The 23,611-nt window shown below is 43.4% G+C and overlaps 1 protein-coding gene across 2 annotated transcripts; it reads left to right on the top strand.

Moving 5' to 3' along the window:
• Positions 1–2,382: 2,382 nt before the first annotated feature.
• Positions 2,383–23,551, top strand: NUP54 (nucleoporin 54). Of its 2 annotated transcripts, XM_083367168.1 has the most exons (13): positions 2,585–2,654; positions 3,816–3,977; positions 6,928–7,005; positions 7,099–7,239; positions 7,818–8,044; positions 8,391–8,578; positions 10,889–11,085; positions 12,826–12,880; positions 15,911–16,004; positions 17,472–17,579; positions 18,945–19,064; positions 21,281–21,391; positions 21,787–23,551. In XM_083367168.1, the coding sequence occupies exons 1-13, from the start codon at positions 2,600–2,602 to the stop codon at positions 21,913–21,915; spliced, it is 1,665 nt and encodes a 554-aa protein (XP_083223294.1). In that variant the 5' UTR covers positions 2,585–2,599; the 3' UTR covers positions 21,916–23,551. The 2 variants fall into 2 exon arrangements, with proteins under 2 accessions (XP_083223293.1, XP_083223294.1); XM_083367167.1 differs by lacking the exon at positions 3,816–3,977 and having other exon boundaries at positions 2,383–2,654.
• Positions 23,552–23,611: the final 60 nt, after the last annotated feature.

Raw genomic sequence — 23,611 nt, forward strand, 5'->3', positions numbered from 1 at the left:
ACATGGGGCTTCCCTTGAAGACCACTCAGAGGCTCCAGCTGGTACAGAATGCAGCCGCGAGAGTTGTCTTGGGAGTTTCCCGGTACTCCCATGTTACACCTTTGCTCCGCAAGCTGCATTGGCTACCAGTTGTCTTCCGGGTGAGGTTCAAGGTTTTGGTAATGGTTTTTAAGGCCCTACATGGCATGGGTCCAGAGTACCTCGGGGATCACCTGCTGCCGGCGTCAACTTCCCTCCACCCTGTGCGTTCCCACAGAGAGGGCCTCCTCAGGGTGCCACCAGTCAGGGAATGTCGGCTGGTGGCCCCCAGGGGGAGGCGCCCCGGATTTATGGAATCAGCTGCCGGTTGAGCTCCAGATGGCACCTGACCTTCGCTCCTTCCGACGCGGTCTGAAGACCTACCTATTTGAGCAAGCCGGCCTGGCCTGATGGGGGATGTGCTGGGGTTTTTATTGGGGATTTTTATATTATTCTACTGTTTTTAGCTTGGGCTCTTATTTAATTCCTTTTTTAATTTTTGTATTCTGTATTTTTTATGTGCCCTGTTCACCACCCTGAGTCCTTCGGGAGAAGGGCGGTATACAAATATAATAAATGAAATGAAATGATACCAAATACATAACTAGCCCAAATGTTTGATTAGGCATGCTTCTAAAAGCATGATGCTCATCGCCAGTATTATTTCATACCCATTAAAAAAAATAAAATTTAATTTGACTTCTGCACTTCACGTTTAGTTTGGGAAGCTAAATTAACCAGTGTGATTTAGGAACTGGCACCGAATGGTGCTTGATGCAAAGTTTTCTACAACTGCTTGTTAGAAGATTCTATCCGGCTTGTGTGCCAAGCAGATCTCGGTAAACTGGGATTTAAACAAAAGGACGTTATTGATAAGTTACAATATTCTTAAAATCCCTTGGAAGCCAGCATCGAGCTCAAAAATAAACGAGCATGCATACAAACAGAAGTACAGGTAGTTCTCGACTTAACAGTGGTTTAGTGACCGTTCAAAGTTGCAACGTCGCTGAAAAAAGTATCTCGGGACCATTTTTCACACGACGGTTGCAGCATCCCCACGGTCCCATGATCAAAATTCAGACTCTTGGCAACTGACTTCTATTTATGACGGTTGCAGTATCCAGAGGTCATGTAAATCGCCTTTTGCAACAAGCAAAGTCAATGGGAAAGGCAGGCTCGCTTAACCGTGTTAACTAACATAACAACTCTCGGTCCTTTCTGGACCGAGATGCCCTACGTACGGTCACCCACGCACTCGTTACCTCCCGTATAGATTACTGCAATGCTCTCTACATGGGGCTGCCCTTGAAGACCACCCGGAGGCTTCAGCTGGTACAGAGTGCGGCTGCACGGGTAGTGATGGGAGCACCCCGATACTCCCATATTACACCCCTCCTGCGTGAGCTGCATTGGTTACCGGTTGCCCTCCGGGTGAGATTTAAGGTGCTGGTACTTACCTTTAAAGCCCTACATGGCTTAGGCCCGGGATACGTGCAGGACCATCTGCTGCTGGGAACGAATTCCTATCGCCCAGTACGCTCACACAGAGAAGGCCTCCTCAGGATACCGTCAGCTAGACAATGTCGGCTGGCGACCCCCAGGGGGAGGGCCTTCTCTGTGGGAGCGCCAGCCCTATGGAACCAACTCCCCCCTGAGCTTCGGATGGCCCCGGATCTCCAGTCCTTTCGCCGCGGCCTCAAAACACTCCTTTTCCACCAGGCTGACCTGGACTGACAGGGATTTTAATTATGTTTTTAATTTTTAACTCTAATTTTTAATTTATTTTAATTTTAATTTATTGTACAGGGGCCTTTAATTTTAATTTTATCTTAACTTCAGTATTTATTGTATGTTATTGTTGTTAGCCGCCCTGAGTCCTTCGGGAGATAGGGCGGCATATAAGTCCCAATAATAAATAAATAACCCTAGTGATTCACTTAACAACGGTGATGTTGATTCAACCCGGGGCTTTATGAGTCGCTCTGTCATTTTGGAACTCTGGATAACGGCTGCCTCATGACGTCACTCACGCACGCCGCGCGGGTGACGTCAGCCGCTCCGCCCAGTTGCCGGAGCAACCATCAAGCTCCCTGCAGCCCGTTCTCATGCCCGAGTGATCGTCGGCCCTCCTTCGCAGAGCTAGAAATAGAAGAGTCGCACCTCTGCAATGATGTAAATCAGGGGTCTTCAAACGGCCCTTTTATGACTCATGGACTTCAACTCTCAGAATTCTTCAGCCAGCATGCCTGGCTGAGGAATCCTGGGAGTTGAAGTCCATGAGTCATAAAAGGGCCGAGTTTGAAGACCCCTGATGTAAATGATTTTCTCCGTATATAGATTCCTACCTCTTCCGAAAGTCAAATGGCCGCGAATCGAGCTGTTCATCCTCCAACGACGCCGTGACGCGCCAACGGATTTAGAACCGGGAGTTGGAATCCGAGCTCTACTCTACATCTTTCGTAGATCTATAGTCCGTCCTCGGCCCTTCTCTCCGGGGTCACGGTTTCCGCCCGGACGGAAGAGGCGACCGGACCTTTTGGGACTCGCGATTGCTCGTCTCTCTCTCTCTCGGCGTTGCCTCATGGCTTTCAACTTCGGGGCGGCTGCTGGCGCCGCGGCCGCCCCAAACCCCGCGGGTGAGTGCGGAGGCGGGCAGGGCCGCCAGAAGGCCTTCGGGCCGGGGGGGGAGGGAGAGCTGCACCCGTTGAATGCCTGCCTGCCTGCCTGCCTGGCTCTTGAAACCGTTGCGGGGAACGGAGGAAGGAGGCAGGGAAGCCGCCGGCGTCTCTTCCCTGAGGTGATATTGTACGTTCGTGAAACCCGCCGACGGCCTGAAGGACTCTGGGCTCCCTCACAAAAAAAAAAAAAAAAGAGAGAGAAAACGAGCGAGGAAAATAAAATTTTACCTCTCGCCCAAAGGGAAATGGAGGTTGGGTGGGTGGGTGGGTCAGGGGCCCGTTGTTTTGAGGCGGCTTCCAGAAATGCCAAATATAAATAAATAAATAAAGGACGTTTTTGCAAGTTTTCGTCAGCTCGGGCTCGTAGGCAGCTGGTCGGGGTCCCTTGCCGAAACACCAGCTGACGAAAACTTGTGTAAAAAAAAAAAAAGTTATTTATTTATTTATTTAATTTTAACTCTGTAATTAATATTTGGGGCTGTTATTTAATTTTTTCTTAACTTTTGTACTGCTGGTTTTTTATTGTTGTTAGCCGCCCTGAGTCCTCTGGGAGATAGGGCGGCATATAAGTCCCATAATAAATAAATAAATAAATAAATAAATTTATATTTGGCATTTCTGGACCGCCCATCTCCCTCAGAGAGGGAGACTAGGCGGTTGTCCAGGACAGTGTCAAGGTATAAAATGACAATATATGAGAATTCGGAAAGTTACAATGTTAAATTAGGTTTATATTCAAGGTTTAATATAATCATTTTAATTGTTTTAAATTTTTGTAATTGTGGTATTGTTTCTTTTAAAAAAAACCTTGTGAACCGCCCTGAGTCCTACGGGAGAAGGGCGGTATATAAGTCTAATAAACTAAACTAAACTAAAATTATAAGAAAGTTCCACATCTAACCTTGGCGATCTGTGGTCCTCCAAGCTTTGGGGACCCTTACGGTGACTTTCCATGGTCCTGTTGATGGGGGGGGTGGGCTGATGGGAATCCGTTTTTCCTACATCCCTGCTATTGGTTTTCTTGTATTTTGGTCGTTAAGAAACTGTTTTTTTGCTTCAAGAAGATGTCTGATTTCTCACTGACTCTGTCTTGCTTTCTTTATGCTTCCCACTCATCAGGATTTGGTGGGCTTGAAGCAGCAAATTCCGCTGCCACTGGGTTTAATTTTGGGGGTTTTGGCTTAACTGCTAATCCTGCGGCGAATTTTAATATTGGGAATTTTGGTGTCTCTTCTACTTCGGCGCCACCGTTTAATTTTGGTAACAGTCTGGCCAGCGCAGGTAGAGAATATTCATGTTATGCTCGTAATTATTTGGTTTTTGAAGGGATCCAAGAATTCACTTTACACTTCCCCAGTTTTTTTAAAGTTCATGAACCAAGTCGCATTAAAATCCGTAAGAAGTCCTTCAAGCCAAAATTTGACAAAATATTTCTCTGCTTTTATTATTCATTTTAAAAATAATTTAACGTGTGATTTCTACCTGAAATGCTTTCTTTGTAAAATAAAACTCCGAGTTGCCTTTATTGGTGAGGCAAGGCAGCATATAAATTTAATAAATAAATTGTATAGACTACACTAATCTATTATGACTCTGGGTGGCTTACAAAACATATTGGGAAAAATAGTCTGCTTCGCAAGATGAGCAGCAAGCTTAATACATAACAAGTAAAAATCATAATTAAACACATTTATCCAAAGACCAGCATAATAACAGTCAAAAGCAGAACATTGTTCAGGGCTCCCTCATCCACCTTAGCACAAGCCTGACATTACAAGCAGATCCATTAAATAGTTCCAGAAATTTGCCTGATTTCTTCATTGTTTTATCAGTGATAATAACTACAAGATTCAGCAGTGCTTAGAGATACAGGAATTATAATGAATATATGTTCTCATTTCTAACAGTAGCTGCATAAAAGAAAGCAGATATCAAGTTACATCTGCAGCCAAGAAATTAAGAATGATGAACTGAGAGCTAATGTAAAATTTGCACACAGCTTTAAGTTGATTTTTTTAATGTATTTCCATTCAGGTATAGCAAAAAAGCATAGCAAAAAAGCACACAAATCTTGCCAATGAAAGAGAGAGGGACACACATACATACATAAACACATGTGCAAATGTGTGCATGTACATATAAGATATATAGTGTTCTGGCAAATGTATTATCAGTTATACTTCATAATGTATGTTTTTGAGTCTGTCTATACAAACATGCTAATTGTTTTGAATCCATGTGGCTCAAGATTGAGACACATTTCCCCCCCCCAATATGAAATTAGCCCAATTACTTTTAATACAATAGGTATACACAACTGTAATTCCATGGCATAAGGGCTAAATAATTTCAAAATTTAAAGGTATCCCTTTTCTGTTTGTTTGTTTGAATTCTTGGACTCTACTGCATTTATATATATTTTCCATTTCTTACGGCTCTTCATTGGATTTCAATTATCATGAATCTACCATCCGTTTCTCAAGGTTCTGTGGAAAAAACAAAATTATATACGATCAGCACCAAAAGCAACAAAAAATCCCCTGCTGGCTTTGATTAAAAACATTCAATAATAAAGACATTTTGTTTTTTAAAAAATCTATTTTTGCTGACTTTAGTAGCAATTATTTCTGTACTTACCTCTATTCTTTTGTATATTTCTTTTGTAGTAAATGTTCTAGCTGCTCGTATATGATATATTCATTCCATGGTTCCCATCATTTCTGTACTATGTATGCAGGCATTTCAACATTTTAGTGTATTATAGATTCATATTCACTGTAATCACCACCTTAAGTAATAATCCTCATAACACTGTTTTATGATTCATTGGAGTTGTTTCCTCAGTATGCATTTCCTGTGGAGCTGGCTTGCAAGGAAAAAATGCAGAAGGGGTACAGAACTACGATTAGATCACTGCAACTCATATAGAAACTGTGCTGCTTGTTCACACAGGCTCACAGAACTTGTAAAGATGGCCCAACAGTTGTTGCTATCCAAGGAGCAATAACAAACCGCTTCTGATTCTTCCCACAGTTGGAGAAGTCATTTAATAAATTCTGTTGTCCCTGTGCTTAGTTCCAGAATTAATCATCCACCGCACTTTCTTATATATTGTGCGGCTTCATTAACATGTTCTCTGTCCTAGCCAAGTGTGGCTGATCTGGTAAAGAAGCTTATCAGGATTTAGTTAGTATTTAGATGAAGGATAGCCTGGAAAACTGTAGGCTAGTTTGAGAGGTTGGGGGGTGGATGTCCTGCAAGAGAGCTATAATTAATCCCTCTGGCGTTCTTGTCAAGATGATACATGAACATGTTCATAAAGTTTCTAGGAATTGACCTACCTTCCCTCCCTCCCTCCCTCTCTCTCTTTCTTTCTCTTCTTTCTTTCTTTCTTTCTTTCTTTCTTTCTTTCTTTCTTTCTTTCTTTCTTTCTTTCTTTCTTTTCCTTCCTTCCTTCCATCCTTCCTCTTTCTTTCTTTCTTTCTTTCTTTCTTTCTTTCTTTCTTTCTTTCTTTCTTTCTTTTTCTTCTCATTCCCTGACTCTGGGCACCTTACAAAAAGCCAATATATAACTTACAAACATTAAAAACAATACCATCCCACACCCCTGTCAGCAAGAGATAATCTGCTTGATAACCTGCTCTGGGCTGCCTGGGCCCATTGGCAACACCAGGGGCTTGAGAAAGAGTGTCAAAGTGGGGGGGGGGGCAATCTAATCTCCACAGAGATTATGCGCCAAAGGGAGGGAATTGCCATGGTGGGTCTCGCTAGGCTGTACCTCCTCAGAAGAGGGGACCCACAACATTTCATGCGTCTCTGCTCTAGTGGGTCAGGTATATATGACCCGGAAAAGACCGCCCTTCAAATAATTATAATTAAATGATTAAAAAATAATTGTTTTAACTGCATGGCTGGCTGATTAAAGTCCACACATCTTCAAGCGGTCCCAGTTGAGAAACACTGGCCTAAAGTAAATGTCTCGCCTCCTTATTTGAGTTATGAGCAAAGACTAGATTTTTTTTTAAAAAAGGGGTGTATGTATATTTTCTCCAACAATAAACTAATACTGGCTATTTTCTGCTGTCACTGGATCTTGCGTGAGTATCAGGTCACCTCAGCCACATTCATTTGTCACCGTCTCTCTCGAGTACCAACCAGCATGCCGTCATTGAACAATTAATTGCCTTGCAAGAAGTGATCCTCCTTTTAACTTTGCTATTTGGTTTCCCAGGAGCCTTTGGGGGCTTTGGGACCACCACCACCAGCGCACCGGGGGCTACATTTAGTTTTTCAGCTCCTGTCAACACAGGTAAGTGCCGGAAAATGTCCGATGCAGAGGTGACTTTCTGATTGGCCGTTTGCGAGTCGCCATCTTAGCTGATATTCTTTCTCTTTCCTCCAGGGTTGTTTGGAGGTACCCAGAACAAAGGTTTTGGTTTTGGTACCAGCTTTGGAACAGCGCCAAGTACAGGAACTGGGCTCGGCGCCGGCTTGGGCACCAGTTTGGGATTTGGTGGTTTCAACCCTCAGCAGCAGCAACCAAGTAAGTACAGGTACTCCTTGACTTACGACCACAGCGGAGCCCCACGTTTCTGTTGCTGAGCAAGATGATTGTTCAGTGAATTTTGCCCCATTTTGGTGAGCTTTCTTGCCACAGTTGTTGTTAAGTGAATCACTGCAGTTCAGCTAGTGACACGGTTGTGAAGCGAAGCTGGCTTCCCCCACTGACTTTGCTTATTAAAAGGTGGCCAAAGTTGGCGGAGGAATTCTGGGAGTTAAAGTCCACAAGTCATCAAAGGGCCACGTTTGGAGACCCCTGCTTTAAGGCATGTGGAATTCCCAGCCACGGGAATTCTGGGAGTTGAAGTCCACAAGTCATCAAAGGGCCACGTTTGGAGACCCCTGCTTTAAGGCATGTGGAATTCCCAGCCACGGGAATTCTGGGAGTTGAAGTCCACCTGACTTTCAAGTTCCCGGGGTTGAGAAGCAGCGCTGTAGATTATTAAATACTTTTGAGAAAGAAAGTAAAAAAAGAAGAAGCATTGGGGGTGAACCTCGGAGGATATTCCATTGGTAGATTTGAACTGCCTCTTAATCGGGGCTCTTCTCATCCAAACGTAGCACTCGGAGGTCTCTTCAGCCAGCCTGCTCAAGCCCCTGCACAGTCCAATCACCTGATCAACACAGCAAGCGCGCTCTCCGCCCCCAGTCTCTTGGGAGATGAGCGAGATGCCATTTTGGCCAAGTGGAACCAGCTGCAGGCATTTTGGGGCACAGGCAAAGGGTACTTCAACAACAACATTGCCCCAGTGGAATTTACCCAGGAGAATCCATTCTGCAGATTTAAGGTAAGAGGTTGTTCTCTCATCTTTGTGTCTGGATTGCAGGAGTCTTCAAACCTGGCCCTTTTATGACTTGTGGACTTCAACTCCCAGAATTCCTCAGCCAGCACAGTTGGCTGAGGAATTCTGGGAGTTGACGTCCACAAGTCATAAAAGGGCCAAGTTTGAAGACCTCTGCTGTATTGAAACGTTCAGTTGGTGGGCTGCGGGTGAACTGTTCCCTCTGCTGGGAATTATCTCTGATCTTCTCTGGGTCAGGCCCAGTGCTAAATTCGAATGTTTCCTGAGTGCCGTGCTTGACACAGAAGAAGAACGAGCATCTGCAGCTGAAAAGACAGTTGTCTCTTCGCAGGCTGTGGGCTACAGCTGCATGTCCAACCAGAAGGACGAAGATGGCTTGGTGACACTAGTCTTCAATAAAAAAGAAACGGAGATCCGTGGTCAGCAGCAGCAACTTGTGGAATCGTTGCACAAAATCTTGGGTTCGAATCAGACGCTTATGGTCAACGTAGAAGGAGTAAAGACGATGCCCGATGAACAGTAAGATTGGATAGTCTGTTTAAAACCAAAAAAGAGCTGTGGTGGCGCAGTGGTTAGAATGCAGTGCTTCAGGCTAACAATAAAGGAGAATGTTTGTAGCTCAGGGCTGGAAGAGGAGGTGTTGTGATTCCATGCCAGCCTGTGATCCTGGCAGCTGAGTCCAGGGAATAGGAGGAGGAGGAAGAGGAGGAGGAGGAGGAGGGGCGGCTTGGGCAGCCATCAGAGTTGGAGGAAGGCTCTGATGAGTTACAAAGTGAGGAAGAACCTGGCCCCAACACTCGTGATCAAGCTGAAAGCCAGCTGTGCTGGGAGGCTGAGCCAGACTCAGGAAGCACAGCTGGAAGACCTCAGAGAGGCACGTAAATGTGGACAGGTCACACAAGTAAATCAGAGGGAGGCAACGGGGCGACTCCAGGGGAGAAGGAGAAAGCAGTGAGAAGCCACACCTTGGGGGCTGCGTAATAAAAAGGGAACGTGTGGGCAGGGCTGGTTGCTAGAGGCAACCATTTGCTAAAGACCTCTGTGTCAAGAGATGATGGTCTGTTTATTTTACCAGTGAGTTATTTCCTGTTTTGGCTCATGCTCTGTTTTGTTTCTGGACAAGGTCTGTAACTCAAATAAAAATGGGTTTATTTTTCCAGTCTACTGTTAAAAGAGGGGTTGCCTTGTGAAGTAACAAGTGCGTACGTAGGCTGGGACGGAATAGGAGGGATCCCTGGTGCTGAGTTGGCTTGTTTTCTTGCAGATGTTACCTAGTTCGGATATAGAAACATCTCTCTCTCTCTCTCTCTCTCTCTATCTATCTATCTATCTATCTATCTATCTATCTATATATATATATATATATATATATGAACTTTATATTTATATTTATATTTATATTGAATGTTCATAAAGTGAACTCCATTGCCATTATTTTTAAACAACAGCTTAGTTTAGTGTGCCACGTAGCAGAGTGAGCGCCTGTTACTCGTCCCAGCTTCTGCCAACCTAGCAGTTCAAAAGCACGTAAAAATGCAAGTAGAAAAATAGGGACCACTCCGGTGGGAAGGTAACAGCGTTCCATGAGCCTTTGGCATCTAGTCATGCCGGCCACATGACCACGGAGACGTCCTCGGACAAGCGCTGGCTCTTCGGCTTTGAAACGGAGATGAGCACCGGCCCCTAGAGTCAGAAACGACTAGCACACATGTGCGGGGGAACCTTTACCTTTTTGCCTTTATAAAGAGAGTCAGTTGTTTATTCAGTAAATACTGGTTAAATTCTAACGTAGCTGCAGATGTGGGAAGGGCTACTTCTGACCTATCGGTGTCCCTGGTAGCAAAAAGTGAAATTCATCCAGCGTGTCTGTGGAGATTCTCAGTCATCCAGGTCATGGTTGTCCCAAATGTGCTTTTTCAAGAGGCAACTGGACTTCCTTTGTTTTTCTTTGAAGACGTTTCGCTTCTCACCCAAGAAGCTTCTTCGGCTCTGGATTCCCATTCCCCACCATCCAGTCAGAGCCGAAGAAGCTTCTTGGATGAGAAGCGAAACGTCTTCAAAAAAAAACAAACAAACAAGGACGTCCAGTTGCCTCGTGAAAAAGCATCTTTGGAATTCATCCAGAGATATTTTTTTTCATCCTGGGGAAATTCAGCCATACCCTTTGCCTTCTCACAACAATTCAATAAGACCTAAGAGAAAATGAATTCTTTTTCCTAGATTCTTATTTTCCTCGCATAGGGTTCTATGTGAGATTAGCCTCTGAAAACAATGGGAACCGAGCAGGGAGACATTTTACTTCCTTAAACATTCAGTCGGTTGGACTTTGCAGCATGCCACTGAACGCCAAATAGCTACACAATTCAAAAATCTTCAATAGGTTAATCCTCGACTTACAATCATAATTTTGAGCTTGTAATTTTTTGTTGTAAGTCATAGCCATTAAGCAGGTTGCCATGTGACCACGTTAGATTTTACAACCTTTTTTGTGTGTGTGCAGTCTTGAAGCAAATGTGGAGATCCTTAAGCAAACCCATTGTTCTCTGTGGGATGGTTTTTTTTTTTTGTCCCAAACCGGGCATAAATTGGGGTCACGTGATTGTGGGTCGCTGCAAATGGCTGCCAATGCGGGCCAGTTGCCAAGCACCCACAATGCCGTCACGTGACCCCCGGAGAGGCAGTCCTCAGGATGTCAAATCTGGGTCGTCTGACCCTTTTTCGGGGGTCCATCCTAACTGGGAACAGTTGCTAAGGACTGCCTCTCCGGGGGTCGTAAGCGGAGGGCTGCCTGCCCGTACGTCAAATCCAAATCCTTCCCTTCTCTTTTAGAACAGAAATCGTGATCTACGTGGTCGAGCGGTCGCCCAATGGGACCTCCAGGCGAGTTCCAGCCACCACCCTCTATGCGCACTTTGAACAAGTCAACGTCAAAAGCCAGTTGCAGCAGCTTGGCGTGACCCTCGCCATGGCCAGGATGGAGCTGCCTCCAGCACAGGTGAAGCAGCTGCTGCAGCATCCGCCTGCAGGTAAGCCAGGCTTGGGATGGATGATGATCAAGCCTTCCTGTCGTGCGAGCGAGTGGATGAGTGGGTATTTTTTAAGGAGTGAACGTTGGAGCGATTCTTGGAGCGAATGCCTTATAAAGGAAGAGAGAGAGAGAGAGAGAGCTTCGTGCACAGGGTTGAGGAACTCGGTACCTTTTGATTCTGATTTTACCTGCAATTTGGAAAGACTGCCAAAAGGTTTTCCTCACTGAGTCTCCGTGAGGTAATTTGGACGGCATTTTACAGTTTCAAAAGAGACCACCTTAGGACAGGAAGGTCAGCACTCAGCACGAAACCTCTCAGATGCTTCTGCTGAAGAAGAAAAAAAATCCCTGTGTTTGCATTACCTTTAAGCAAGAGAAATTCTATCATTCAGCTGTCTTTGACTCATTAAAGAGAACTTCCATCCAATCCATCCATCTATCCTTCCATGATTGGCTTCCCAAGCGACTCTAGGCCATGGCTTTTCAACCGGTGGTACGGGTACCACCTGTGGTACATTGGCACCTGGCAGGTGGTACGTGGCCATCCTAAAAAAGTAGCGGGGGAGGGGAATGAGCTGAACCGGTAGCAGCACCGCACCAGCTTGAGCGAGAGACGGCTGGAGCTGCAGGGCTTTCAGGGCTCAGCGGAAGCGCCAGGATCAGCGCTTCTTCAGGGCTGTCGGGTTGGCGGAAGCACCAGGATCAGCGCCAGGCTCCAGCTGGAGCTCAGCGCTGATCCTGGGACTTCTGCTGAGCCCAGAAGAAGCACCGATCAGCTGGAATGTTGCAGCATCTCCAGGGTCTTGTGATTTACATTCAGATGCTTGGCAACTGATTCATATTTATGACGGTCTCACAATGTCCCAGGGTCATGTGAAGTGACCCAAACCTGCTGCGACCCCCCAGCAGATGTGGGGGGGGGAATAAAAACCAAACACCCCCCCACCCCCACTGCCAATACTCAACAGAAATGCTCACAACAATGAAAACCTTGGAGAGGAGGAAGAGCGGCGCCGGGCAGGGCAGGCAGGTGTCTTGCTTGGCTGTGGCTTGAGGGGCACTTTTTTCAATGCCATGGTAACTTCGAACAGTCACTAAGTGAACTGTTGTAAGTCGAGGACTACCTGTACTTCATCACTTTTTTCCTTTTTTGGGGGGGGTCATCAAGTTTTTGACACCTTGCTAGGCGACTGGTGGTACTCAGATGTTGCCATATCCTAAAAGTGGTTCAATGGGTGAAAAGGTTGAAAAGCCCTGATCTAGGCAGCATACAAAGACTAAAACCACACAAACACCCTCATAACATATAATCTCTGGGTATTCAAGGATTTGGGGTTTCTTACATGAATGAGTTCCAGAAATGAGATTTATGTTATTTTATTTACTTACTAATCAAATATTTGTAGCCACCCATCTCACCTGAGGCAAATATATAAATTTGCTTATACACTCATCATTTCTCTGCACTGTACCTAGATCTGAGGGTCTGATTTAATTCTGGAAATCAGTTTTACTTGTGAACCTAAAAGGCAAAGCTCTAATTGGCACGGCCTGTTTTATTATTTCGGCTAGAATTTCAAGCATTTCCCCTGAACTTTAGAGGCCTAAAGGATTAAAACATAATGGATAGTTCTTTTTTTATAAAGAAAGGGATCGCTTTGTGGAATCTTTTTTTCTGATCTTCTGTGGTAGTAATAAAGATGGAACAGAAGCCGGTTCTGTTCTTCTCCCTTTGCAGGTGTCGATCCGATCATTTGGGAACAGGCCAAAGTGGATAATCCGGATCCTGAAAAGTAAGTGGGGTCTGCAGGATGACACACAAAAAGTGCACCTTTGCAAAGAGAATAACAGTGTTTTCCAGAGGAGGGACGGGGAAATTGAAGCACAGGTAGTCCTCGACTTACGGCCACGATTGAGCCCAAAATTTCTGTTGCTAAGCGAGACAGTTGTCAAGTAAATTTAGCCCCATTTTATGACCTTTCTTGCTGCAGTTGTTAAGTTTTATTTTTATTTTATTTTTTTAATTTTAATTCCATTTATATCCCGCCCTTCTCCGAAGACTCAGGGCGACTTACAAGCTTAGCAGTAGCCTTCATTCTATGTATGTGCCTGCTTATCAGGGCTTTCACACACACCCCAAGCGGCATTATTACAAAGTCAGCTTAATTGCCCCCAACAAACTGGGTCCTCATTTTACCTACCTCGGAAGGATGGAAGGCTGAGTCAACCTTGAGCCTGGTGGGATGCGAACCTGCACTAATTGCAGGCAGCTGGTGTTACTTAAGGAGGCATTAGCCCACTGCTCCACCAAGGCTCAAGTAAATCACTGCTGTTGGTAAGTGGGTAACCCAGCTGTTTAGTGAATCTGGCTTCCCCGTGGACCTTGCCTGTCGGAAAGACGCAAAAGGGGATCACAAGATCCCGGGACACTGCAGCCGTCGTAAGTATAAGCCAGTTGCCAAGCGTCCGGATTTTGACCCATGTAACCACGGGGATGCTGCAATGGTTGTAGATGGAGAAAATGCTCAGGAGTCACTTTTTTTTTAGTGCTGTTGTGACTTTGAATGGTCACTAATTGAACTGTTGTAAGTCGAGGACGACCTGCAGTTGGTTCAGAAGACAAAAAAAAAGATTCTTGCTGCAAAGTGGCTGCTTTGAATATTAGTTGTTGTTTGAGAGAGGCTTTTTTCTCTCCTATATTCAATGCAGGGACGCGGTGGCTCAGTGGGTTAGGACGCTGAGCTTGTCGATCAGAAGGTCGGCAGTTTGGCGGGTCGAATCCCGAGCGCCGCGTAGCAGAGTGAGCGCCTGTTACTCGTCCCAGCTCCTGCCAACCTAGCAGTTCGAAAGCACGTAAAAATGCCAGTAGAAAAATAGGGACCACTACGGTGGGAAGGTAACAGCGTTCCGTGCGCCTTTGGCGTCTAGTCATGCCGGCCACATGACCACGGAGACGTCCTCGGACAAGCGCTGGCTCTTCGGCTTTGAAACGGAGATGCGCACCGGCCCCTAGAGTCGGAAATGACTAGCACATGTGCGGGGGAACCTTTACCTTTTATATTCAATTCGTTTTCTTCTCATCGACGCAGTTTTGTTCTCCATTTCTTTTTCCTTCTCTTCCTAAGCGCAGCTAGGCCTTCTTAGTCACTCCCCGTTTGTCTTCTTTTTGTTAACAAGAAATAGCAATTTTTTGTAAAGTGACAACAACAAAGGCTCCTGGTTATCTCCATAGGAGATCTTGGGGTTTTTTCCCCCTTTATGATGTATAAAAGAGTTATTCCTTTACCCTGCAGATTTACAGCACTCGTTCTGTTTTCCCCCGTGGCACCAACAGCATTTCATCTAAATCCATGTTTCTTAACCTCAACAGCATTTAAGATGTGTGGAGTCCAACTCCCAGAATTCCCCAGCCAGTATGACTGACTGAGGAATTCTGGGAATCGGAGAATACATGTCTCAAAACTCGCTGAGGTTGAGAAATAACTGGCTTAAATTATTGTTCAATCTACTATCCGCAAGGTAATAATTGCTCCAGGACCGGACCGCCTTTTAAATTGTGTTTTTATTTTTTTGCATTTGTATTATCTTGTTTTAGGGTAAATAGCTGCATATAATAATCTTAATTTTTTTTTTATTTAAAAAGTTTTACAATACATTTTGACTTTAATCCCCCCCTCCCCCACCCCTATCCCTCTCCCCCACTCCCTCCTCCCCCCCCCCCCGACTTCCCAGAGCTAAATACAGGGCATAAAATCAAAAAACAAACATAAACACCCCTATGTTATCAACAATAAACTATAAATTCTATCTCTCTCTAGCTCATATAAAATGAGTACAAACAATATTAATATTACAAATAAAGTAGAAAAGAAAAAGAGGAAAACAGAAAACGATCTTTACTCAAAATAAATTTTCTTAATCCCAGTCCTTATTCATGTTAATTTCAGGGGGAAAAAAGGAAAAGAAAAAAAAACTTTCACCTGCTATTTGCATTCTCCCACCTTTCTCTAATTTCCAAACAAATTCTCAGTTACGCACCAAAAGCGCTTATCTCTGTTAATCTTAATAATCTCCAACCAAACTAAACTATAATCAAAAATAGTTCTTGCATGTATCACGCCAAATGTCTCACAGTTCCAAATCATCCTTAAGTTCAAATAAAAGTTCAAATAAAAAGAGTATATATAAAAAAAAATTTAGGCAATCTCTAAGACAACTTGTTGTTAATTAGGAGCTTATATACCCACTCTTAGTTCAACACATACTTTAAGTCCATAACCCTAATATACTTTTCTAGCAAGCAAATAACATCAATCTTAAATTGTGTAAAATATTAAAAAAAAGAAAAAAACAACTTTCTTTCTCCTCTATAATAATTTTACTCCATTGACATTCTAATCTAAAAATTTAATCAGCAATCTTAACGCCCCAAAACTTTTGGAGCACCTCTGTCATGACCCCCAAAACTTCTTTAGACCGCTCTCCTCCTACATCTTCACTGTAAGCACACTTTGAAGATTCCATAACTTTCTGCTGGTCTTGCTCTTGCTCTCGTCTCGCTCTTCTTAGGGCGGCACGCGTCATCTTCTGGCCTCCTGCAGCAACCGATGAGACTGTGGCTTGATCCCCTCCAACACCATTGTCCTCTGTCTGTCTATCTGCAACATCTTGAAACTTTCCCACACCGTATCCTTTAAGGAGAATAATCTCCTTAATTTTTAACTGCTCTCTGTACATTACACTGGGCTCCTTTAAGAAGAAGGGATAAAATTTGATGATGGCAACGGTAATTTTCGCTGAATCCACGCTCTTAACCTCTGCAGGCTGATTCCGGTCCCGATGGTTGGCTTCAAGGAACTCTTACGGAGATTGAAAGTTCAAGACCAAATGACAAAGCAACATCAAAGCCGATTGGACGTAAGTATCCCCTTTTTGACCCCGCCCCTCTCTTCTGAAATACTTAAAAGCTTCACCAGGGTTGGTGGAGATGATGGAGCTCTGGGGGTGGCTGCTAGATTGACAGCAGACTCCACCTCCCCACCACCCCCCTCGCTCTCTGCTCCCCACTTGTCCATCGTTTTTACTAGCGATATTGATGTATTTTCTTTCTTTTCTTTTTCTTTCTTGATTTAATTCCATTATTTTATTATTCTGTTATTTTATTCTCCACTCCCTTTTTAGTTCTTCTTCTTTTATTTAGCCCGTTGGTGAGATGGGCAGCAAATAAATTTAATAATAATAATAATGGTCCAGCTAAAAAACTGTTCATCATCTGTGGACAGAATAAATTCCCAAAACAATATCGCAAATATTTGGCGCTCAGGAATGTCTAGTTTTGATATTTGCTGGCCGTACAAGGATTGCCTTGTACAAGCTAATATTTTTACTGTCTTGAACGTGGGAAGAATCACATTTTTGGAATTGGAGATTTTTCCCGTTGCTGTTCTCTTGTCCGACCATTAAATCTCTTTTAACGCTGGTGGTTTTTAAAGATTGTTTGAGAGCTAATGTACAACTCCAGAGTCCCACAGCCATGAAATCTGTGGTGCAGGTACAGAAACCATGTTAGCCCACCATCAGTGACTCGGTTAAGGAAGGGAGTATGTTAGAAAACTCCTAATTTGTTTCTGGGAGGAAAATGTGGACTTACTCAAAAGAAAGAAGGCTTGGAATTTTAGACTGTTTTAGTACATGCTTATTTGGAGAGGAATCGCCCTGATATCTGCGTAGATGTTGATAAGCAGCCTTCCTCGTTCCTCTTTCTCTCCTTTTTGTTCTCCACAGCACTAAACTCAGGAAGGATGTCTAAAAGTCAGCCTTTTTGCCCAACCATTAAAAAAAAAGCCGTTTGTCTTTTTTTTTTTATCCCATTTATATCCCGCCCTTCTCCGAAGACTCAGGGCGGCTTACAATTTAAAGCACAAATCAAATGTGCTTAGCAATAGCCTTCATTCTAGGTATATGCCTGCTTATTAGGGCTTTCACACACCCCCAAGTGGCATTATTACAAAGTCAGCTTAATTGCCCCCAACAATCTGGTTCCTCATTTTACCTACCTCGGAAGGATGGAAGACTGAGTCAACCTTGAGCCTGGTGGGATGCGAACCTGCACTAATTGCAGGCAGCTGGTGTTACTTAAGGAGGCATTAGCCCACTGCTCCACCAAGGCTCTTCCATGCTTTAGTCTAGTTCAGGCAAAAAATGTTATTTATTTGCTTGCTTATACATTAATTTCTATACTGAGAGGGACTCTGAATGGAGTTCCATAGGTACCCAAGAGAAGTGGAAAAGGTGAAAAGATTCTAGGGATGGAAGAACAATGGATTATTCAAAGTGGGTTTCTTTGCCGGTTCCCTCTGAGCCAGTCTCTCTTTTGATCTGCAGATAATATCAGAAGATATAAGCGAGCTTCAAAAAAATCAGACTACAACGATGGCCAAAATTGCTCAGTACAAAAGAAAGCTAATGGATCTTTCCCATCGAACTTTGCAGGTAGGCCTGTGCTGGCACATACTTTTTTTTTAAGCCCTTCACTAAAAGAGGACTGAGCAGGTTCGCATTATTTTGGTTTAAAAATGTAAAAGGTACAGAAATCTTTAATTCAGTCAGGAAGTCCACCCAATGAGATGGCATTAGATTCGGGCTAGAGAAAAAAGGCACCTCCGAGACTTGTAAATGTATAGAAATACAGTTGTATTCTGAAGAGAGTTACACTTTCCAAATGTTGCCGTGCTGTTTTATCCACGTATTGAAATTATTCTTAGTCCATCTGATAGCCTACAAAAATACATGCATCGGGGACTGGAATATTCATAAATATAAAGTTAATGTATGTATTTAAAAAATATGACATATAATATATGGTAGAACCTTACTTGCCGAAGAGAGAAATGAACAGGGCTTTTCTAGAGGAAAACGCTTATATTAAGAGAAATATGCATAGAAATACCTCCAGATTTTGGCGAGATTTTGCAGTCGATGTAGGGATGGGAAAATAAAGAGCTAAATAGAGGCTGAATTGCTAAGGTCTGCTACAAATCTGTTTTTTCTCCCTCTTCCCATCTGTTTTAGATATAAGGGGAAACGGTACTGGGTTCTGCCATCTTAATATCGCTAGCCAGATGCTCCGTGCCCTTTCTCTCTTAGTATATGTTACAGTTTTCAAATCTCACTGTGAAACCTCCACATTGCCCTCGTGGCTTAAAGTAGGTAGTAAGCAGTCAGTCAAAAAGAACCAGAACGACACTCTGAACTGACCAGAGTTGCTTCTTTATTGTTGCTTGCCTATTTACAGGAATCTCCGACTACATTCTACTGGTAGAAGAGAGTACTTATAGTTTGAACTGGGGTTGAACTGGGGGGGAGGTCTTTGGTGCTCTCCGAGCTTGCTTGTTTTCTTGCAGACATTTCATTACCCTAACTAGGTAACATCATCAGTGCTAAAAGGGAATGGGGGAGGAGGAGGACTATGGGGTCCTTGATGCTCTCTGAGCTTGCTTGTTTTCTTGCAGACGTTTCATTATCCAACTAGCTAACTTCATCAGTGCTAGTAGGGAGTGGGGTTTTCTCTCATTCTATATACTGCATTCTCTTGGGAACTGCCAGATAAAGGTTTCAGGAATCCTATACTGGGTGGTTTGTGTCTCTGTGTGTGTGTGTCTGTGTGTCTCTCCCCCCCCCCCCCCGGTCTAGCTGGAGATCCCACCACAACATTCATGGCATGCGGTGGGATGGCGCTCCATTAGAATAAGCACGGCCCAGGTTCTCCCTGCTCCCAAAGGGTTAACTTTACAGAATACAGCTTTGGAGACCTGTAATAATTTGTTTATTGTTGTTGTTTTTTAATCTTTGTGGCAGGTGCTAATCAAGCAGGAGATCCAGAGGAAAAGCGGCTACGCCATCCAGGCAGATGAAGAGCAACTCCGGGTGCAGCTGGATACGATTCAGTGCGAACTCAACGCCCCTACCCAGTTCAAGGTGAGCCGCTCAGAAGCCTACGACGAAACTCCGAACGTCAGACTCTAAGCAGCCAGAACAACTCTTTAACAATAGGTCAAATAGGTTTGTTTACTATTGGTCACACGTATTGGGTGCCTCGAGACTCGACAGCTTTAAGGCCTGTGGACTTCAACTCCCGTCCACAAGTCATAGTTTGAAGACTCCTGCGATCCAGACACGAGGAATGAGAGAACGACCTCCTACAACATACAGGGCACAATTCCTCCACTGTGCCTTGCAGGGGTCTCCAAGCCTGGCTGAGCTGAGGAATTCTGGGAGTTGAAGTCCACAAGTCTTAAAATTGCCGAGTTTGGAAAGCCCTGACCTACATTACAAGAATTTTGCCAGACATGTTTGCCTCCCCTCGGGAAACAGCAGATAGTAGACCTAAAGGGTTTCTCCTGTCACGTTTCCTCCCCTGAATGGACTCTTAAGCTGCCCAATTGGGACCACCTCTCTTTCAGCTGTGGTTCCAGTGCTTTCCAGGTAGTGATTAATATTTATATGTTATACGCAAAGGGTGTAGGTCTACAGATATGTTGTATATAGCATGTTTAAATGTGTGTTACGAATGTGCACGCTTTGGAGAACAAGCAACAAAATCCCATTTTTCATGTGTGCCCTTGTGCCCACAGGAGAAAAAAAATGACAATAAAGGTTATCTAATTGAATCTAGTTCTGGAATGAGAAGCGCAAGTGAGCCCGATTTTTCCATTGCTAAGCCAGGCGGTTGTTAAATGAATTGCGCCCCATTTGACGTTCTTTTTCTGCCACCGTTATTAAGCCAGATCTCCGTAGTTAAGTGTCTCGTGCAGTGGTTATGTGAATCTGGCTTCCCCCATTGACTTGGCCTGTCAGAAGCCAGCTTGGAATGTTCACCAAAGGGTGATCGCATGACGCCGGGACAGTGCAACTGTCATAAATTCCTGCCAGTTGCCAAGTGCCTGGAATTTGATCACGTGACTCCGGGGATGCTGGAGTGGTCAAAAGAGTGAAAAACTAGTCCTAAGTCACTTCTTCCCATTGTAATTCCGAACGGTCATTAAATGGTTGTAAGTCGAGGACTAAGGCTGTATAAGCCTTGAAAGTCAAAATTTGTACAGACTTAAATGTTAAGACTTAAATTGCATTTCGGAAAGCTCCTTTGAGGGTTTCCAGATAGGCCCATGCAGTTTTAATAGCAGTATTCTTGTTTGAAAATCTTGAGTGGCAGATTAAGCCATGGGGTCCTTGAACAGCTATGGTGTCACGGTTCCGACAGATGAAACTCTTCAAAAGAACTTTGAGGCGTTGTTTACCTTAAAGGATTTTTTATTCGAGTAGCATAATATTGGCACTTACATAATCGAAGCCAAAAACTGAATTCCCCTCCCCTGGTGGGTTATTCCCAGGGGAAGAGTATTCTCTGTGGGCGCGCCTGCCCTTTGGGATGATTTACCTGTGGAACTCCGGACCACCCCCGATCTGCGTTCATTTCGCCAGGACCTGAAAACCTGGCTTTTCGATCTATCAGGCCTGGACTGAAGGGGTTTTAGCTTTTTAAACATTGTTTTAATTGTTGGGCTTAATTAATTTAATTTATTTTAATTTATATTATCTTTTTTATTGTATTTTATGCTGCCCTGTAAACCGCCCTGAGTCCTTCGGGAATAGGGCGGTATAGAAATTTAATTAAATAAATAAATAAATAAATAAATAGTATCAAAGCACAATTCCCCCCCCCCCCCGCCAATTAACAGTCATAAATCACATTCCCCAATTAGCTTGAAGAGCAGGCTTCCTCTCCACCCGCCAGTTCTTTTATCAGCTCTGGGCTCAGTAACCTTGATTCTCACGCTAAGTTTAGTGTTGTTATGTCTAGCTGGACTCTCATTGTCAATGTAAAAACATCCGATGTTAGCAGCGTTGACATATGGATTTGTTTCAGGCTACAGCTTTAAAGGCCTTAATGAGTTAGGTAATCTTTCGTCTTTTAAGTTGCCAGCAACGAAATCACACTTTTGAATATTTGACTGTGCAGAACAACAGCCATGAAGATCCCTTCCATCCAAGGCACTAATTTTATACATAGAAAAGGTGTTGTTGTTGTTGTTTTGGTAGATAGGAAAATGCAACAGAAATAACACGGCTCGCTCTCCCATCTCATGTAACGAATGCCTTAACTAGATTTGCATTTTGTAACTTATCTCTTGCAGGGCCGGTTGAACGAGCTGATGTCCCAGATCAGAATGCAGAATCACTTCGGAGCTGTCAGATCCGAGGAGAGATACTATATCGATGCAGATCTCTTGCGGGAAATCAAACAGGTGTGCAGGGATTGGGATTTATCGCGAACTAAATTGATAAACACGGGGCTGAAATCTCTGCTTGAGTCTTCAGAGAATTTACGGTCTTCAGAGAATTTATCTAGACCAGGGCTCTTCAAACCTGGCCCTTTGACGGCTGGTGGACTTCAACTCCCAGAATTCCTCAGCCAGCGTGCACGCTGGCTGAGGAATTCTGGGAGTTGAAGTCCACAAGTCATCAAAGGGCCACGTTTGAAGAGCCCTGGTCTAGATTATCATTGTTTTAAAAAAAAATACTGAGCTGAAACTTTCTGTAAATACTGAGCTATTTCTAAAAATAATAAAGGCAAGATCAAAATAACATACGTAAATGCTCCAAGGAACGAATCTCATGCAATTTTTTTCTTTTTTCTTAGCATTTGAAGCAGCAGCAAGAAGGACTAAGTCACCTGATCAGTATTATAAAAGATGACCTGGAAGACATAAAGCTGATAGAACATGGCTTAAACGAGACCATTCCGGTTAGAGGGGGCGTCTTCAGTTGATCCTTTCCATTGACTGTATGGGCATAGAAAACACGTTGTTTGCCTTGACTGAAATTCACTGGTTGGTTTTTTTTTGGACCTTAAATCTTAGTGAAGATTCTGAGAGAGGGCCAGGCGCTTGGCATTCAACCATGGAGGTCAGAGGGTAAATATTAAAAGATTTTTAAGATGGAAAGATACTTTGCATATTGCTCCGTGATCTAAGCCTGCATTTCTATTTTATCAACTGTGTCTCATTTTGTTTTTTGATTTTCCGAACCAACACTTCCAGTGGGGAAAACAACTCTATATGAGAAACAGCACAAAGCAACTGGTTTAAAGGTGGAACACACCTGCAGTGTTTGGGAAAGAAATGCACAGGTCAAAAGTGTTTTTTTCCCCTCTTGTGCTTCACAATCACAAAGAAAGCTATAATTTTATATCAATTCATCAGGATTTACAGTATTACTGAAAGGTAATAAAATCTGCTTTCTGTTATTCGGCCATGTGCTCTCTGTAGCGGGTCGCTTGTTTTCAAGATAATGACAGATGGAAACTGGGTCTAGGAGTTTTAATCTTGCCTAATCACTAATTAATCTGTTGGCCTAAATATCCTCTTTGAGATTCCGAGGATCCCTATCCACCACGTCCTGTTCCCAAGTAATACAACAACACAGGAAGCCTGCATTTGAAGCCCTGCCTGTGGCTTAAACACAGGGGTCTCCAAACTTAGCAACTTTAAGACTTGTGGACTTCAATTCCCAGAATTCCTCAGCCAGCATGGCGTGCTTGGCTGAGGAATTATGGGAGTTGAAGTCCACAAGTCATCAAAGGGCCAACTCTGAAGACCTCTGATGTGGGTGGTAGCTGCTGTCAGGTTTTGCAGTTGCAGTTGCTAAGAATGTGAAGATTGATCAGGAAATGCAGTTTTAAGGCAGTTAACAAGAGCCCTGTACTTGTACAGCGACAGGCAAACGAATTCCCATGCTATTTTTTTTCCCCCGTGTTCATTCTTGCAAATACTTAGAGCAAAATCAACCCAGTATCATTGTCGGCACATTTGTAGAAAATTTCCTGATTGTTCCCAATTTGCCAAGAGGATTTTGGTCAACAGCAGTAGACAGTATTTTTGCCTACTGGAAGACTATGGATGGGCAATGAGAGGTTAATTGGTCTCCTCCTTTAATTTAATAACCTTTTTAAAAATGTAAGATCCAAAAGGAGACTAAAGAGAAAAAAAGACTTAAGTTAATACTGAAGAATGGAACCTATGCTTAAGACTGGAATAAAAAACTATTTTTTAAATTTAGATTAGCAATTCTGGTTAGAACTCAGTTTCAACTATTCTTCTATGTTAATGTCTCTTGAAAAATTAAATACAGCGGTTTTGAAAAAATATGTAACTCTGACAAATCAACATGTAAATGTAATAGTCTTGAAACAAAGATACTTTTTAATTTCGGATTAGATAATGAATTGTATAAGAGTTAATTTTGAACCTTCTTTTGCTAATGTATTAATCAGCCAAACCTGGCAACGATATCATAAACATTTTTTTTTGTATTAGACCCACGTTCAAGTCATTGGATACAGCCGGTAAAACTTTATTTGTATTATGCTTTAAAATGGAGTGAGATATTAAAAGCAATGCAGTTTTTATCAGAAGTGTGTGCATTTTTTCAAGAACTAAAAAAAAAGTTTCAATGCTTGAAAGTTA

This window comes from Vipera ursinii (assembly GCF_947247035.1).
Source record: "Vipera ursinii genome assembly, chromosome: 7".
Taxonomy (NCBI): Eukaryota; Metazoa; Chordata; class Lepidosauria; order Squamata; family Viperidae; genus Vipera; species Vipera ursinii.

What these genes read in the sequence shown, in the direction of transcription:
- NUP54 (XM_083367168.1), top strand. Translation starts at nt 2,600, where the DNA reads ATGGCTTTCAACTTCGGGGCGGCTGCTGGCGCCGCGGCCGCCCCAAAC. An exon ending in AACATCAAAGCCGATTGGAC is followed by an intron (nt 16,005 to 17,471) that starts GTAAGTATCCCC and finishes TTTGATCTGCAG; the next exon opens with ATAATATCAGAAGATATAAG. An exon ending in ACGCCCCTACCCAGTTCAAG is followed by an intron (nt 19,065 to 21,280) that starts GTGAGCCGCTCA and finishes TATCTCTTGCAG; the next exon opens with GGCCGGTTGAACGAGCTGAT.